At 39.3% G+C, this 15,585-nt stretch overlaps 1 protein-coding gene across 2 annotated transcripts; it reads left to right on the top strand.

Moving 5' to 3' along the window:
- The first annotated feature begins 642 nt into the window (after positions 1–642).
- On the top strand, positions 643–14,139 carry edem3 (ER degradation enhancer, mannosidase alpha-like 3). 2 transcript variants are annotated; one of them, XM_007558631.2, is made up of 21 exons: positions 643–1,574; positions 1,668–1,713; positions 1,809–1,909; positions 3,012–3,051; positions 3,524–3,636; positions 3,800–3,953; positions 4,258–4,392; positions 6,082–6,187; positions 6,384–6,481; positions 7,059–7,184; positions 7,279–7,362; positions 8,138–8,221; positions 8,429–8,553; positions 8,746–8,917; positions 9,009–9,154; positions 9,842–9,986; positions 10,172–10,363; positions 11,130–11,295; positions 11,592–11,777; positions 12,114–12,161; positions 12,909–14,139. In XM_007558631.2, the coding sequence occupies exons 1-21, from the start codon at positions 1,486–1,488 to the stop codon at positions 13,262–13,264; spliced, it is 2,712 nt and encodes a 903-aa protein (XP_007558693.1). In that variant the 5' UTR covers positions 643–1,485; the 3' UTR covers positions 13,265–14,139. The 2 variants fall into 2 exon arrangements, with proteins under 2 accessions (XP_007558693.1, XP_007558694.1); XM_007558632.2 differs by lacking the exon at positions 12,114–12,161.
- The last annotated feature ends 1,446 nt before the right edge of the window (positions 14,140–15,585 follow it).

Here is a 15,585-nt window from a genome sequence, read left to right on the forward strand (position 1 = left end):
CCGGCGACACATTCCCGCATAAAAGGGTTAAACTGTCGTCAGAATATTTAACCAACAATGACTACACTTCTATTAAAACCACAATTGTTTTACAAATCAAAGTATTGCTCAGAGCTTGAATTTTTACGTTCTGAGCCTAAAAAGTACGAACTGGTACTCCAACATTTTTAACAAAAATGTCAGCAACAGCTCAGATATGCCTGTATAACTCATTTTACACTTGTATTAACGAATAATTTTTTTTTCTTGCTTTATAGTGAAGTAAGAAAATAGATACTATTTGTGTGTGTGTGTGTGAGAGAGAGAGAGAGAGAAATTTAAAAGTGTATACTGGTGGAGACTTAAGGGACTGGAAGGAGCTGGTATGGTGGGAAACATTTGTTTCCGAGTCGATCTGAAAGGGAACACGCGGAAGGTGACGAAAAATCCAAAATGTAAACCCTGAGCAGAGACTTTCAGGCGTAGCGTCCGCTTAAGCGGTTTGCCTACATGTAAACCCAAATATATAAACTAAACAACACAAAACTTTGCAGTTTAAAAACTTATGAATTGATTTTGAAATTATGATGAGGATTGTGAATGTGGCTAAAGTAAAATTGCACCTGAAAAACTAAGCTCTGGGGTAAAAATAACAAAACGGATGTTGTTGACGTTTCTTTCGGAGTAGTATCCGGTTAGGAAGACGGCTAGTTTCTGAGCGGAATCCTTGTACTCGGTGCATTTACTCACTTTATATTCCAAACGACACGGGCCAGCTTCACAGTTTAACAATGTGGACGCTTATTTTCAATATGTTTAGTATTCCAGATAAAGCTCTTGCCATTACTAGGGTTCTTTATTAGCATAGCTAGCTAATTAAGCTCTGACAAGTGCTCGGCTGCTGACGAAAGACGAAATACTGTCAAGCGGAGGAAATAATTAACTTGTTTCTTTAAATGCTAACTCGCTGACAATGGGAACTTGTACTAATAGGACTCCTTGGTGTCATTTGGTATGGTTTTTGAATTATTTGATTAATCTTATTTGGTATAAGTGAAGCTTAAAACAAGGCGGTACGCATTTATGTTTTTATCGTTGACCTAAATTACTAAAAGATTAGATAATTTTTTTGTATACTGAACCGTGGTTGTCAGTGTCATATTTGGCTTCATTTAACTGAGTGGGTTTGCTTGAATGCGTTGTATGAAAGTCGGTCTCTTACTTGTCGCATGGGTTCAGGTGGCAGCTTGGAAAGTTAAACAGGACCTGAAACTGTTTGCACTGCTCCGCCTCTCTTATTTAATACTTTGTAGAAACAACATTCCTCCCAACCTTCTGATTGCACTTAGTTGTCGGTAGCTCAAATTCACGAAGACGTGATTGGACTTAAATGTGCTTGAAGGGTGCCATGGTGTCCATTTGGATTAGAGCAGTGGTAATGACTAAATATTTAACATAAACTGCAGCTGAGTGCACATTGCTGCGATCATCTCAACACATCACAACATGCCGCCTGTTTTGTGCCTGTTGATGCTCTTCGGGGCATTATGGTCTTATGGAGAGGCTATGTCGCGGGAAGAGAAACAAAAGTTTAGGTAAGTTACACAGGAACACTGATTGATGTATGATTTTAAAAAAAAACTGTTTAACCCTGCAGAATTTCGCTAATTTTTGTGGTTTTACCAAAGGAACCAAGTGGTAGAGATGTTTGACCATGCATATCAGAATTACATGGTAAGTTTTGGTCCTACTTTATTACCACCTTTCAAAAAACAGCGAAGTATGAAGTTCGTGGCATGGAGTTCAAGGAATGTTTGTGTTTATTCTAGGACCATGCATACCCAGCAGACGAGCTCATGCCTCTGACTTGCAGAGGGAGAGTACGTGGCCTTGAACCCAGTCGAGGAGATGTGGATGATGCACTTGGGAAGTAGGTAGCATTCTGCCTTGCCACCCCTCGGCCTTCCTTGTTTTAATGGAAACAGTGATGCCGATATGGCCCCTCAGGGTTTAGCTTGTTTGCTCGCAGATGTGAGAGAGCAAACTGCAAATTTGGATTGAATCTTTATACACTTGGCTTTTTTATGTGTATATATAACACATTAATGGCATAGTTTAACTGATTAAGAAAAGCACTGCATCTTATTTGGAAAAGTACAGTCAGAAAAATTATTTAATATAAAAAGAGCAGTAATGTGGGAGTGAAATGCAGAACTGATGTGATATAATAAGGTTTTAAGTTTCCTAAAAAAGAGTTTAATTTGCATTTGAGCGTTTGGATAAACATGAGATGATGAGGAAGTCTGTGTGAAGCACAGAAAAATGAAGAAAGATTCTGCCACATCACCTAAGATTCAGATCTGAAACTAAGATTATAATGTCTGTTTCTATGTGTTTTAGCTTCTACATGTGTTATTTTTGTGTTTTGGCTAGATTGCAATGATAAGTGTGACATAGAGATGAGCTATTACTTTGTTGTTTTATATTATTGTGGAAAAAAATAGCGCTAAATGAATTAGTCATGCTTTGATAATAATGATAAACACTTCAGTGTTGACGCTTGCAAAACCCTGAAACTAACAGCATGATGGGAATTCTTATTTTTTTAAGCAATTTTCACTCTGCTTCCTTGTGATGATCGTTAAAGGTTGGGTTTACTTTTCAAAATACGATTTAATTTCAAGCTGTCTTGTGAAGCTTGGCAGCTTGTTATTTTGTTCTTGGGTTTGTATGCACAAACTTGTTTTCTTCGTTAAAAAAAAAAAACTACATAAAAATAAATAAATACATTGAAATAGTTGGCAGTTCAGTTGCTCTACTAGATGTCACTATTGTAGTGAAGCGTCATTTTTAATAAAAAGAGTTGATTTTATTTTTAGATATATGGCAACAAGGTCATGAATTTCAAATAACTTTCTTAATTGTCATTGCAACACATACTGTAAAACTCAGTAATAAAATAAAATCTAAACTCTTTATTTGCTATTTGAACAAAAGCACTCATTAACTTTATTTGTTGGTTTATCTGCCAGATTTTCTTTGACGCTTATAGACACCTTGGATACTTTGGTGGTGAGTATTGTTTATGTTGTTAATATTTGGTAAGCTTACATGATAAAAATTTAGCAAATTAATTGGAAAATTATTTGAGTATTGCAGGGTTTTTTTTTTTCCAGAAGAATAGCTACTGTGAAATTTCAACAAAAACTTATTAGAATGGAGTAACTGAGCAATAATTCTATAAAAAAAAAAAAAAAAAAAAACACCCCAAAATACTGATTATAAAATTAAGTAAATATAAGAAGTGGGCAAAACCCAGTATTCATTTTTTTTATACAATCCTAAAAGTCTAGTTAAAAGGAAATAATTTTCAAAATAAACCACTTCTTAATAATCGTGGAATTTTACATGTAACAAAATTGATCAAAGCAATCATAAACTACAAATTCAGCAGAATCCTCCTAGTTTCTCTGAATTTTTTAAACTAAACTTCATACTATCTTAAGGTCTGTAACTAAGGATGATCTTTGGGTTATTTCTGCAGCTTCTGAACAAGACGACGGAGTTTGAAGCCGCCGTGAGGAGAGTCCTGTCTGATGTGCGGCTGGACAATGACATTGTGGTGTCGGTCTTTGAAACCAACATTCGAGTCCTTGGGTGAGATTCGATTGGTCTGCCTATGCATATTTAAAAAAAAAAAAAAGAAGTTATCTTGCATTATTTAATGTGTGCTGAGTGTTTAAAACAGTGGATGTCAAATACAAAACAGAAGAGGCAGCGGCTTCTATTGCACTGATTTTTTTTAACTGTGGTCCCACAGGGGTCTTCTCGGTGGTCATTCTATGGCCGTGATGCTGAAGGACGGAGGGCAGAACATGCAGTGGTACCAAGACGAACTCCTGCATATGGCCAAAGACTTGGGACTGCGACTACTGCCAGCCTTTAACACCAGCAGCGGCCTGCCTTATCCCAGGGTGAGATTCACTGTCATTCAATTTCATGTGGGGAGAATTTTGCAGTGTTCATTACAGCGTGATAATAGCTCCATAAAGCAGAAACGATAATCTGTGTTGGAAGTCGTTGGTAATTCATTAATTTATCTACATTTGCATGGAGATCTGTCTCAGTTCCATACTTATTTGCATTTTCCACTTTGCTTCACCGGCTACAGCTGTCTTATCTCTAAACACATTTTCACGCTCGACTTGCTTCTGTGTGGAGTCTTGAAAACCTTTTTTTAATCATTATTATTTTTGTTTTTTGTTTTTTTATTACAAGATAAACTTGAAACATGGCGTCAGGGGTCCAGAGACGAGAACCGGTACGGAAACAGACACCTGCACGGCGTGCGCGGGCACCATGATCCTGGAGTTTGCTGCCTTAAGCCGCTTCACTGGGGACCCTGTGTTTGAGGTACAAATTAATATTCATGAAAATGTCACGCATGATATCCAACCCATAAAATCCCCACAAACCCGCTTATAAGTAAACACTAATTTGAGTAAAAAACTGGTCTAATTAATAAAACACACTAAATTACCTTATGTAATGTTGTTTTTTTGATGGTAATGGATACACAAGTTTATGACCTGCGGAATAGATATTTGCACAGGCAGCACTGAACAGCTGCACCCTTTATGCAACGCAGCTTCTATAATGTCACGTTCGCAGGAGATTATGAAATAAGACGGAAATAAGCTATCTGTTGAAACTTAATACAGTTTTAGCCAGATTTTACTTATTTTCACTCTAATTACACCCAATAATTAGGAAATGTGCCTTCGTAAATCTGAAATCTGAAAATTGGCAGCTGCTGAACAAAATGACCTGTATTATGTAGCAGTACATATTAACGTAAGTTCTAGATTTGGTTGTATAAGATAGATGTTCTGAAGTTTTAGGTTTTACTTGCAAAACTGTTAAAGAATGAACAAAATATTGGAGCTTACATAATTCAGAGTAAAGCAAAAAAACAAAAACAAAAAACCCTAGTAACTTTTATGAAACAAATTAATAAAAGCACACAAGCGCCTGGTCAGAAATAATAATAAAAAAAAAACTCTAGGAGCTCCTGACTGCCTTGGGTGCATTTGTTTGCTTGAATGCAGATGTATTTTTCACAGCAAATATTTGACTTGAGGTAGTGCAGTTGGAAAAACAAATACTGCAGGTGTTACTAATAACACTCAAGCAGCACCTTGTCTTCTGTCTTTTTTGAACTGCCACCAAAATGCCTGTTGGCTTGGACCAACGTGACTTGTTGCAAGCAGAGCACATGACTTATAGCTGCTGTGGATTTAATTTAGGAGTATCAGAAGAAGGGGGTTGAAAACAAATGCTTGAAAAGTTCCACTGTTCTGTCTATAGTCAGAAAAAATAAAAACCTTGCTTCAGTTATTCCTTTACTTAACAGTTATGTACTACCTTGTGATGGTTGGTTATATCAGATCTAAACGAAATACTTCGAAGTTTGTGATTGTAACTAGAGCTGAAACTATTAATCAGATAAATCGTGATGAATTAATTATTGAAATGTTCGTCAACTAATTTAGTGATCTATTATACTGGAATATACAGAGTAAAAAAGGGAATTTACTGAAGGAACAACATAGTAAGAGTAGTAAATAAAACAATACTGTACAATATTCTTTCATCTGCAGATGATTTTCTTCTGCTCCAAATCATCAAGCATATACTGAAGCAATACTACGGTATTGCATTTTTTTTTTTCAATAAAATGTTCCTTTTATTAAAAAAAGGAATTGAATTATTCATGTATTTGCATCTTTTATTGTATTTCTACTACTGTATGATGGTTAAAAATAAATATCTGCTGAATGTGCCAATTTTATAAATCTGATTAATCGTCGGAATAATCAACATAATAATAAATTACTACAATAATCATTAGTTGCATCCATGTTCAAGGTACACATACTTTTGCAAGGTAGACTGTTTTGTCGTTTCAGTCGTAGACTGATTAATTTCCTTGGTGCGGCAGTAAACTGCTGAACAAGCACAGAGTCAGTCAGTAATTCATTCACAGCAGAGAGCTACTGTAGATTTTGGATTTATAGTAACTTATTCTTCACGCGCTGACAGGACCATGCTCGGAGGGCGCTGGACTTTCTGTGGGAGAAGAGGCAGAGAAACAGCAACCTGGTGGGAACCACCATCAACATCCACTCAGGAGAGTGGGTCAGAAGAGGTGAGATGATGCGGAGTGTGGGGATGGGCCGAGTTGCAGACTGGTCATAGAGGAAAGGTGTAGCTTTCTGGTCAATTAAAAAGCAGAGTAAAAATTTGAGTTGCTTTGATAAAGTTAAAGGTCGTATGGGCTCAAACGTTTTTGTACCTTGCATTGAAAATCCCGTTGAAAGCCGCCTTTCTCTTGCCGCTTGCAGACAGCGGAGTCGGAGCCGGAATAGACTCGTACTATGAATACCTGCTAAAGGCCTACATCCTCCTGGGAGACGACCTGTTTCTGCAGCGTTTTAATATCGTGAGGGCACACACACACACACACACAGCGTTGAGTAAATCGATTCCTCCTCTGTCTTCAGAACATTTGTCATAAGAGCATCCCACACATGCTAACGCAATGCTATGCTTTTAAGCTTCTCTCTCAGGTCCTAAATAATTTTCCTCGCCATGCTTTTAAGGTCCCAGACATAATCTATCGATCTGTTTTGTATAATGAGTGATGCGAAGGTTCATGAACACATCCATTTATCCGCTTTTAGAAGAGCTTCAATGGTCTGATGTGAGCGTTTTCCCTCTTCTGTATTATTTTTCAGGAACGTGATTGGAAAATTTGATTCAAAGTAAACCTGTAGACAGACTTTTGTCACGCCCTATCAAACCATATTGGTTTTCCAGCATTAAGCTCTTAGTGAATAATACATTTTTTTATTGATTGGTTCTTACTTAGCATGAAATATTTAATGAAGCTAGGACGGCTTAACGTCACAATTTTAAGGGCGTTACGCTCTTTAGTCTGTGAATGTTCATCTTCATACTCCATGCATCTAAAAGTGTCCTCTTCTATATTCCATTTCTCCTTCACACCTCCCATGTAGCACTATGCATCCATTATGAAGTATATCAGCCAGCCTCCTCTGCTGCTGGACGTCCACATCCACAAACCCCTGCTTCCTGCTCGCACCTGGATGGACTCTCTGCTGGCCTTCTTCCCGGGACTTCAGGTCCGACTAGAACCCGTTCTGCCGAATGGATCAGGTCGCCTGTCGAGTCATTTTGGCGTTTCGTTGACATGAATATACGTTGCGTGTGTTTCAGGTGTTGAAGGGAGACATCCGCCCTGCGATCGAGACTCACGAGATGTTGTACCAAGTTACCAAAAAACACAACTTCCTCCCAGAGGTAATCTGCTTCACTCTGTCAGACCCTGCGTGCTGGTTTCGAATTCTGCCACAAAAGAAAGAATCAAATTATCACTTGTGGCCTGCGCAGGCTGTGCTGTTGAGGAAAGCAGCTCTGATTGCACGAGCCCATTTAGAAAGCCAGAAACCCAACTCTAAAATAAACCTCCGCTGATCATCCACTGGATATGCGAGCAGGCGAGGAACAGTGTCTTGCACACACTGACCTTCAGGCACATTTCATCATATAAAGCCCATAAACCTCTGTGTATTTCTTTTAGGATTTAAGTACAAAATTGTGAAGGGAAAAGAAACAATTCGTTGTCCTCACAGTATGATGCTGCGACTGCCATGTTTCTCTGAGCATATTCTTCTGTATGCTAAATTGGTGTAAATAAACCCCTCTTAATGAAATGTTAGGATATAAATTCACATGTTTATCAAAAAGTTGTATATATGATTCAATAAATAGACACTAAACAGAATTACAAACAGGGAACTCGTACAGTTTGACGCTGTTATTCCCATCACTGCAGGTCAGAGAGAACCATGTGGGGAAGTTTAAAACAAGGTTAGGTTATGAAGCAATATCCCAAGCTTTCAATATCTAACAGAGATCTGTTTAATTCATCTTCTTAAAATGCAAAGAATATGACTGAACTGCAGGTCTATCGAGACATGACCATCCAACTATATGAGTGTATGTTGCAGCTTCATCTGCTGGCCTCATTCTCTTTAACGTGCTGACCGCTGCGCCCTCCTCTGTCCGTCCTCAGGCCTTCACTACTGACTTCAGGGTGCACTGGGCTCAGCATCCCCTGAGGCCTGAATTCGCAGAGAGCACCTACTTCCTTTATAAGGTAATTTACCAAACGACTGCCTTAACGCTGTGTTTTCGCTGCCCTGGCACAAGAGGGAAATATCCATTACCATGCATCACTTTTGTGATTTATTCCACCTCAAGTAGCAAATAAATCATTTTTTTCCTAAGACTGCGCTCAAGTGGAGCAGCTTCCACAGCTGACGTACTGACTTTTTCCCAACCTGCTTCCTCCCATTTCCACCAGGCCACAGGAGACCCTTACTACCTGGAGGCAGGACGCACCATCCTGGACAACCTCAACCGCTTTGCTCGGGTTCCTTGCGGTTTTGCTGCTATGAAGGATGTGCGCACCGGGAGCCACGAAGACCGGTAAGTCCAAACAGATTCACTTTTTTTTTTTTTTCCAATGAAAATAAGCTGAATAGAAGTGGTTACAATATTTAGATATCTATTATATGTATGACAATACTTATCCAATTGTGGTTATTATGCTGCAAGCAAATTGTAGCTAAAGGAACTAAATCCTGCTTTATGCTTCACACCCCGTTTGTTTCTTTTCAGAATGGACTCGTTTTTCCTTGCCGAGATGTTTAAATACCTCTTCCTGCTGTTTGCTGAGGCAGAAGACATTCCCTTTGATGTGGAGGACTACGTCTTCACAACCGAGGCTCACTTACTGCCTCTGTCTCTCTCTACAGCCCCTAACGCCTCGTCCATTCCCTCAAACAAAACGGTAACCTAAAGAATATGTAAAAAGAAAAAAAATTTGACGGAAGCACCGTTTCGCTTCCAATAACGGCAAAAAACTTTTGTGGACGTTTCAGTCCGATGAGGAACTGGACGACTCCAACTTTGACTGGACGTGTCCCAACACCCGGCTCCTGTTTCCCGACCCTGCCTTTCCTCGCAGCCTGAGAGAACCGATTCGAAGTGCCGTCGACAAGAGCTGTCCCCGTCCTGCCCCGTACAGGTATGCAGACGTACAGGTTGAACCGGCTCCTGGCCCTGCGCGCATTGGGTAACTGTGTCAGCTGCATCGCTTGTTTTCTGCTCCGGTTATAATTGTATTAATGTTTCCCATAAGAAGCCTGTCACAATAAGCACTAAATAAATTAATTGCATGATAAATTAAAAATGAAAATTGGACAGCAGTCGTCTAAGAGATGTCCCACTTTAGTGTTGTTGAAAAGCCGGCACTTTCAGACACACTGCTAATACTGGGCATCCAGTACGATGTGGTTAGTTTGCACTATCTGCCATTTTTTCCTGTTTTCCCCACCTAAGCTTAATGATTATTTTTTGAAGTACAACTTTGGTTACAGAGACTTTATAATCCACTTTAATTATTGTCACTTTGGTTGTTTTCTTTGTTTGTTTTTGGACATTTAAAAGATCTTCTAGTTCCAGTGTAAAATTTCTTTAGAAATTAAAGTTTTGTTCTTATCTTTAAGTGGATATGCTTGCATTAATAAGCCATTATTATTATTATTATTATTATTATTATTATTATTATTAGTTGAAAATGGTCTCAAAGTGACAATACAATCGTTTATTGCAACAATTTCTGGGACAATTTATTATCCGGCAGTACTTGTTATTGTTTCAGGCCTCGTAATGTTCAAGTAAATATGCATTTTATCATTTCCTGCCCTTTTAGGGAACCTGGAATGGGCCGTCCTCCCCTGAGGGCTCAGGACTTTATGGCGAACAACCCTGAACATCTGGAGCTGCTTCGACGGATGGGAGTCAGTCTCATCCACCTGAAAGATGGCAGGGTGCAGCTGGTCCAGCATGCTACACAGGTTAACGCCGCAGCAGGACGACGCAGCAGATACACAGCTGATTCCCATTAAAACTAGCATACAGTTTATCCGTTTATTCCTGGCAGATAGAATTGTATCACACCTCTGTTATTTTCGGTGTCTTCCCGGCTGAATCCTTTAACGACGGCTGTCTCCTCTCCCACTCTGTGCGCACCTACACCTAGGCTGTGAGCGCGGTGGCAGCAGAGGACGGGGTGCGTTTCATGCAGGAGATGATGGAGCTGTCGAGCCAGCAGCAGAAGGAGCAGCTGCCTCCCAGAGCCATCCAGATCGTCTCCCATCCGTTCTTTGGTAGAGTGGTGCTGACTGCGGGACCGGCGCAGTTTGGCACCGACCTCTCCAAAAGTTCCACAGGGGTAAGTTTTTCTGTCTGCCAAAGGTGTAAATAAACATTTCCCTGTTTAGTTTACTTTTGTGTTATTTTCCATTAGTTGGGGGGGAATAAAAACAACAACAAAAAAAAAAAACAACATATTCTGAGCAGTAATTAAGCCAAAACTGATGAAAAGGAGTAGTTTGATGAAACATAAATCTTACATAGTCTACACCTTCACACAGAAGTCAATGTACTTTACCATAAGCAACTAAGCATCAACCATTTCATATATTTTAGGTAACAAAATGTTTATTTTTTCATTTAAAAACTGAGACGAAGTATTTGTTTAACTGTATCTAATATATTTCTATCATTGAATAAAAAGGCTTAATTCTTTTTGCAGAACGTGGCAATTCTTTAAATGCAATAAATCAGTTAGCTGTCAGAATAGTCTATAAAATAATCAATTACTTTTATATGTATTTATATAGAGAGAGAAAGAGAAGGAGGGATGAATAAATAACTAGATAGATAGATATGTTGTTTTTTTTACTTAAAATAAGGACCAACACAAATTAGTGCATTAACTTTAAAGTGAAAGGAAAATGATACAAATACAAGGAAATGCAAAGCTGCGACAATATAATGCACACCACACTTCAATTATTACTCCGTATCATAAAATTCTCATACATGACATGAAGTTTGTGGTTTTGCTTGTGCAGAATATGTAACACTTAGAGATGGAGTTGTACTTTTATTTGACATGGCGTGCTGCCTCTTAGCTCTTTTCGTGTTTCATGCAGGTACGGGGCTTCGTCACGGTGGCCGAGCCGTACAGCGGCTGCAGCGAGATCACCAACGCCGAGTACGTCCAGGGCCACATCGCCTTGCTGCAGCGCGGTCAGTGCATGTTTGCGGAGAAGGCCCGGAACATCCAGAAGGCCGGCGCCATCGGAGGCATAGTCATCGGTCAGTGCGGACAGCAAGCTGCCCGAGACAGATGCTGACTACTCTGTGACTAGATTAGTGAGCAATAACTGGATTAGCTTTGAAGACATCCAGTCTGGTAGGCCGCTGCACCCGACATGATGGCTTATCGCTTAAACAGAGCTTCGTGGGAGCAACAGGGCTTTATTAAACTTCCTTGTATATTTATGACATTTTCAATATTTCCTTTTTAATAAAAGAGTGCTATAATAAGTGCAGTAAAATAATTTTAAAAAAAGCATATAGTTCGGCTCATTAACTTGCGTTCTTGCTTTCAGATGACAACGAGGGCAGCAGCAGCGACACGGCTCCTCTGTTCCAGATGGCCGGAGACGGCCGCAGCACGGACGACATCACGCTGCCCCTCCTCTTCCTGTTTCATAAGGAGGGGAACATCCTGCTGGAGGCGCTGAAGGAGTACAGAGAGGTGGAGGTGTTGCTGAGCGACAAAGCCAGAGACAGAGGTGTGACATTGTTCCTTTCCTCGAGCGCCAAACTTCACATATTCCTCATTACAAGTCTGATCACGTCACTGTGCTCCACTCTCCCCATCAGCCGAGCCTCATTATGTGCTTAGCTGTGTAAAACAAAACACGGGGTGTAAATGATTTAGGGAATTATTCAAAGGCACCCAACCCCCTGCGATTATAACGAGACATGATGGAGCAGATCCATCACCTCGTATCCAAGTCTTTTTCTGATTATTTTTTCCTCTATGTCTTGTAACCTTACCTTTTTTTTCCCCCCTTCTACTTGTTTTCTGTTCCTTACTTGCTGCCTTCACTCCTGTTGGTGAGCAGCAGCCATATTCAAAGGTAAACCTCTTCCTGGGAGCCTGATTGAGGGCAGTAAGTGATCTCTTCTTCTCCCACTTTCTTTGTCTGTTCCTCTTCTCTTCAAGTAAAACTGGAACGTTTGCATCCATATATCCATATAAACTCACATCTCAGTTTCAGGTGTTTAGAATTAATATGAAACTGGCTGAACAAACCCAGATCAGTTATGATCATAACCCGAAAGCAGGAGCTTCCATCCATATATCTGTCTGTCCATCCATCCATTTCTTTTACCCAAGCGTCCATCCATCTGTTCCTTCTTCCTCCCTTCCTCAACAAAAGGGCTGCCTGGATATTTGAGTGTAATAAAAATGTGAAATGAAATCGGTGTGGGATTTGGAAACCAGCGTTGGTGATTCCTGCGTGTATCCGTCTGCGCTGTCGTTATTTCTTTAAAAGTGAAAACTGCTCAGTTACAATCAGCTGTATTTTTAGAATCAGGACAAACACTGCTGCCAGCTTTAGTTAAAAAAATCATAGTGCTGTTTTGTTTTTTTTTTGTTTTGTTTTTTTCCATTTATCATTTGGCTCTCAGTTTGGCTACACAGCTATGTGAGGAAGGCTATATCCTGCAGGAAACATGACTCACGATCAGCACCATGCTGTTCGAGTTTGACAGCCTCTTTATAAAAACTGTTCTATTTTTGACCTGGAATGGGAGCGTGTGTGGATTACTGGCAGAAAAAAAGAAAAAGTATGTGCGACTTGTACTCATTTTTATGCAAAACGCCTCATCTCACACCCTTGCTTCCTGCCTAGGTGCGGATGTGCAAGAAGAGGAGGAGGACTGTCAAACCGAGGCAACGACTCCCACTTCATTTGAACCCGATAGCCAGTCACAAATGAGCACGGAGGAGTTGGATGAATCGGCTCCTGAGGAAGTTACTCCTGCTCAGGAGGAGGTGAGTCCTGTGGCGGAAGTCATAAAAGAAGAGGAGGAAAAAGCCGTAGATCCACAGGCGGAAACGGCTCGGCCCAAAGAGGAGAGAGACTCCGAGAAGACGCAAGAGCCTCGAGGCGACACGGACTCCAGCAGCCAGTCAGTGGACGAGCTGCTGGCTGATTGGCGGGAAGACTTGGAGGCTTTCAAGCAGATGGAGAAGGATGAGCTCTGACAGGCGTTAGACACATATTTGCTCTTCAACTGCGGGTTTAACGCAGCGTAGGGAGAGGAGAGGGGACATTCACACAGAGGGAGCTGCCTTAAAAGGTTTATTTTACCCCTCTGCGAAAGGTTTTACCTGCAAAGGCAGCGCCCCTTTGCTGTAACTGTGGGAGTCATTTGGTAGATAATGAGTTAAGAGACTATGGGTCTTACCTCACTTTCTGGAACAGTTTCTGTCTGTGCGTTCTTTTGTTTTTTAATGACTCGGACCAGATCGCTTGAAACTGTACGTAACTGTACTGTATTTTCCAATCTGTTTCTTCCTACTCTTGTTTTTCCTGTCTATGCATTTCTGACCACTTTTACTCAGTTGAACTTCCGTCGTCTCAGTCGTAAATCCATTGACCAACTGATTTTATTTGAGAGCGCAGATTACATGTGATTTAACATTTAATGTTTTGATTTTGGGGCTCATCACAGACTTTCATTAGAATATATATATAAAAAAAACAACTAATTATTACGGGGGAAGATTGGTAAGATAAATATATTTTTATGGTTCTATGTCTGACAAAAGATTACAAAACCTATCATTTCTATATCATTATATATATATAATATGACAAGATATGTAAAATATTTATTTGCCCAGGTAGACTGACTGAAAGACTACAGTGCTTTTTGCCCAGTCACTGACCTCCAAACAGAAACAACATTCTCTGGACCACATTGGCGCAAAACCCGCTCTCTCTGTGTTAAAGCGCAACCACAGGCCGCCACTGGAGGGCGCTGGAAGAACTGATTCTCTCTCTGGACTCTGGAACAAGCAGAGATCAGTGAGTTGAAAGGATGAGATTCAATAAAGATCGAAAACTAAGTTGTCTTCATCTTTTTGAGCTCATTGTGTTTTTCAGTGAAACCTTTTACTCAGTTTGCTGCTTGAGATTGTTTGGAAAATTCTTTTTAAATGTGAATAATTACACTTTAGGGAGAGGGCATGGTTGAAACCAAGTAGGTGGAAAAAGCTGTCATAAATCTGAGAAATAATAGCGAGCACATCTTGACATCAAAATAATGGGAATGTTTGAGTCAAGGCTGAAGGCTTGCAAATCGCTTCTTTCCGACATACGTTTCTATAAACAGTGGGCGGACGCCCACATCAAATCACTTGACTCAACATGACACACATGTAATTGGAAAATTCTCAGTATGCACAGAGGCATTATGGTCTTATGAAAGAGTGCTGAGACAGAAAAATTAATGCTAAATAAAAAAATATATTACTATAGTCTTGCCTTTCTGTGAATTTCTATAGATTTACTTCAGAATGCTGCTGAAATAAACAAATAGGAAGTAATAGGAAGTGAGTTCATATCTTACAGATTATTAACAAGAGTATGAATTGAACTGTCATGCTGATGGGCGCTAACCAGACTTTTCTGTCAAAAACTGTCAAAAGTTGCTTGCAAATACCAGCTGATCAGCTCGACTGTTGTGGTTTCGGTGACGTCAACTCAAATGCAGAAGAAGAATAAATAGAGGTTGTTTTTTTTTTTCCCATCACACTTTTTTAAAGACTGTCTTGTGAAATCCATCTGTCTTTTTACTGTCAATGTATATATACATATTTTTACAGACAAATGAATCAGGGTTTTTTTTTCAACAGAAACGTTGATTCAAATAAACTCAATCAGCTAATTTTGTATGGAGCACAATTCTATTATAAATACTGAGTGAAATCATTAATGTTTTAATTAGTCAAAACTGGGAATGAAAACAGCTAATTAGCTGAATGTCAGGAATTAAAAATGTAATCAGTAAAATCTATAACAAAAAAAAAACTAAATCTAATCTAACTAACTTCTAATTATTTCACACAACCCTGTTGCACATAGAGGACCAAAAGCGCAATGAATAAATGATGATGTAATTGCTGCGTTAATGTGTTACTTTACTCAGTTGAACTTCTTGAAAAATTATGTAATTAAAATGTTTATTTTATTAGAAAAAATTAAATAAAATTATAGTGTCATTAGTTATTTTATGACCCAAGTCAAGTTGTTACCTTAATGAATTGTTAATTTGTTAAAATTGGGAATAAAAATATATAGTTAATAAAATATGTATCTTACTACCAAAAAGTCAAAATTTACTTAATTATTTTGTGTGTTTTAGAGGGCCATGAGAAGGTTTTTGTGATGTTTTTTTTTTAAAATTAAATACTTTATTAATTAAATTATCAATCATATTTGTCCATGCACTGCTCACAGTCTCCCCGTGCTCTCTGCTAAGCGCTAGCTCCTCCTCCACAGCAGAGCCTGTCATGAAGCT

This window comes from Poecilia formosa, unplaced genomic scaffold (assembly GCF_000485575.1).
Source record: "Poecilia formosa unplaced genomic scaffold, Poecilia_formosa-5.1.2 Scaffold98, whole genome shotgun sequence".
NCBI classification, from domain to species: domain Eukaryota; kingdom Metazoa; phylum Chordata; class Actinopteri; order Cyprinodontiformes; family Poeciliidae; genus Poecilia; species Poecilia formosa.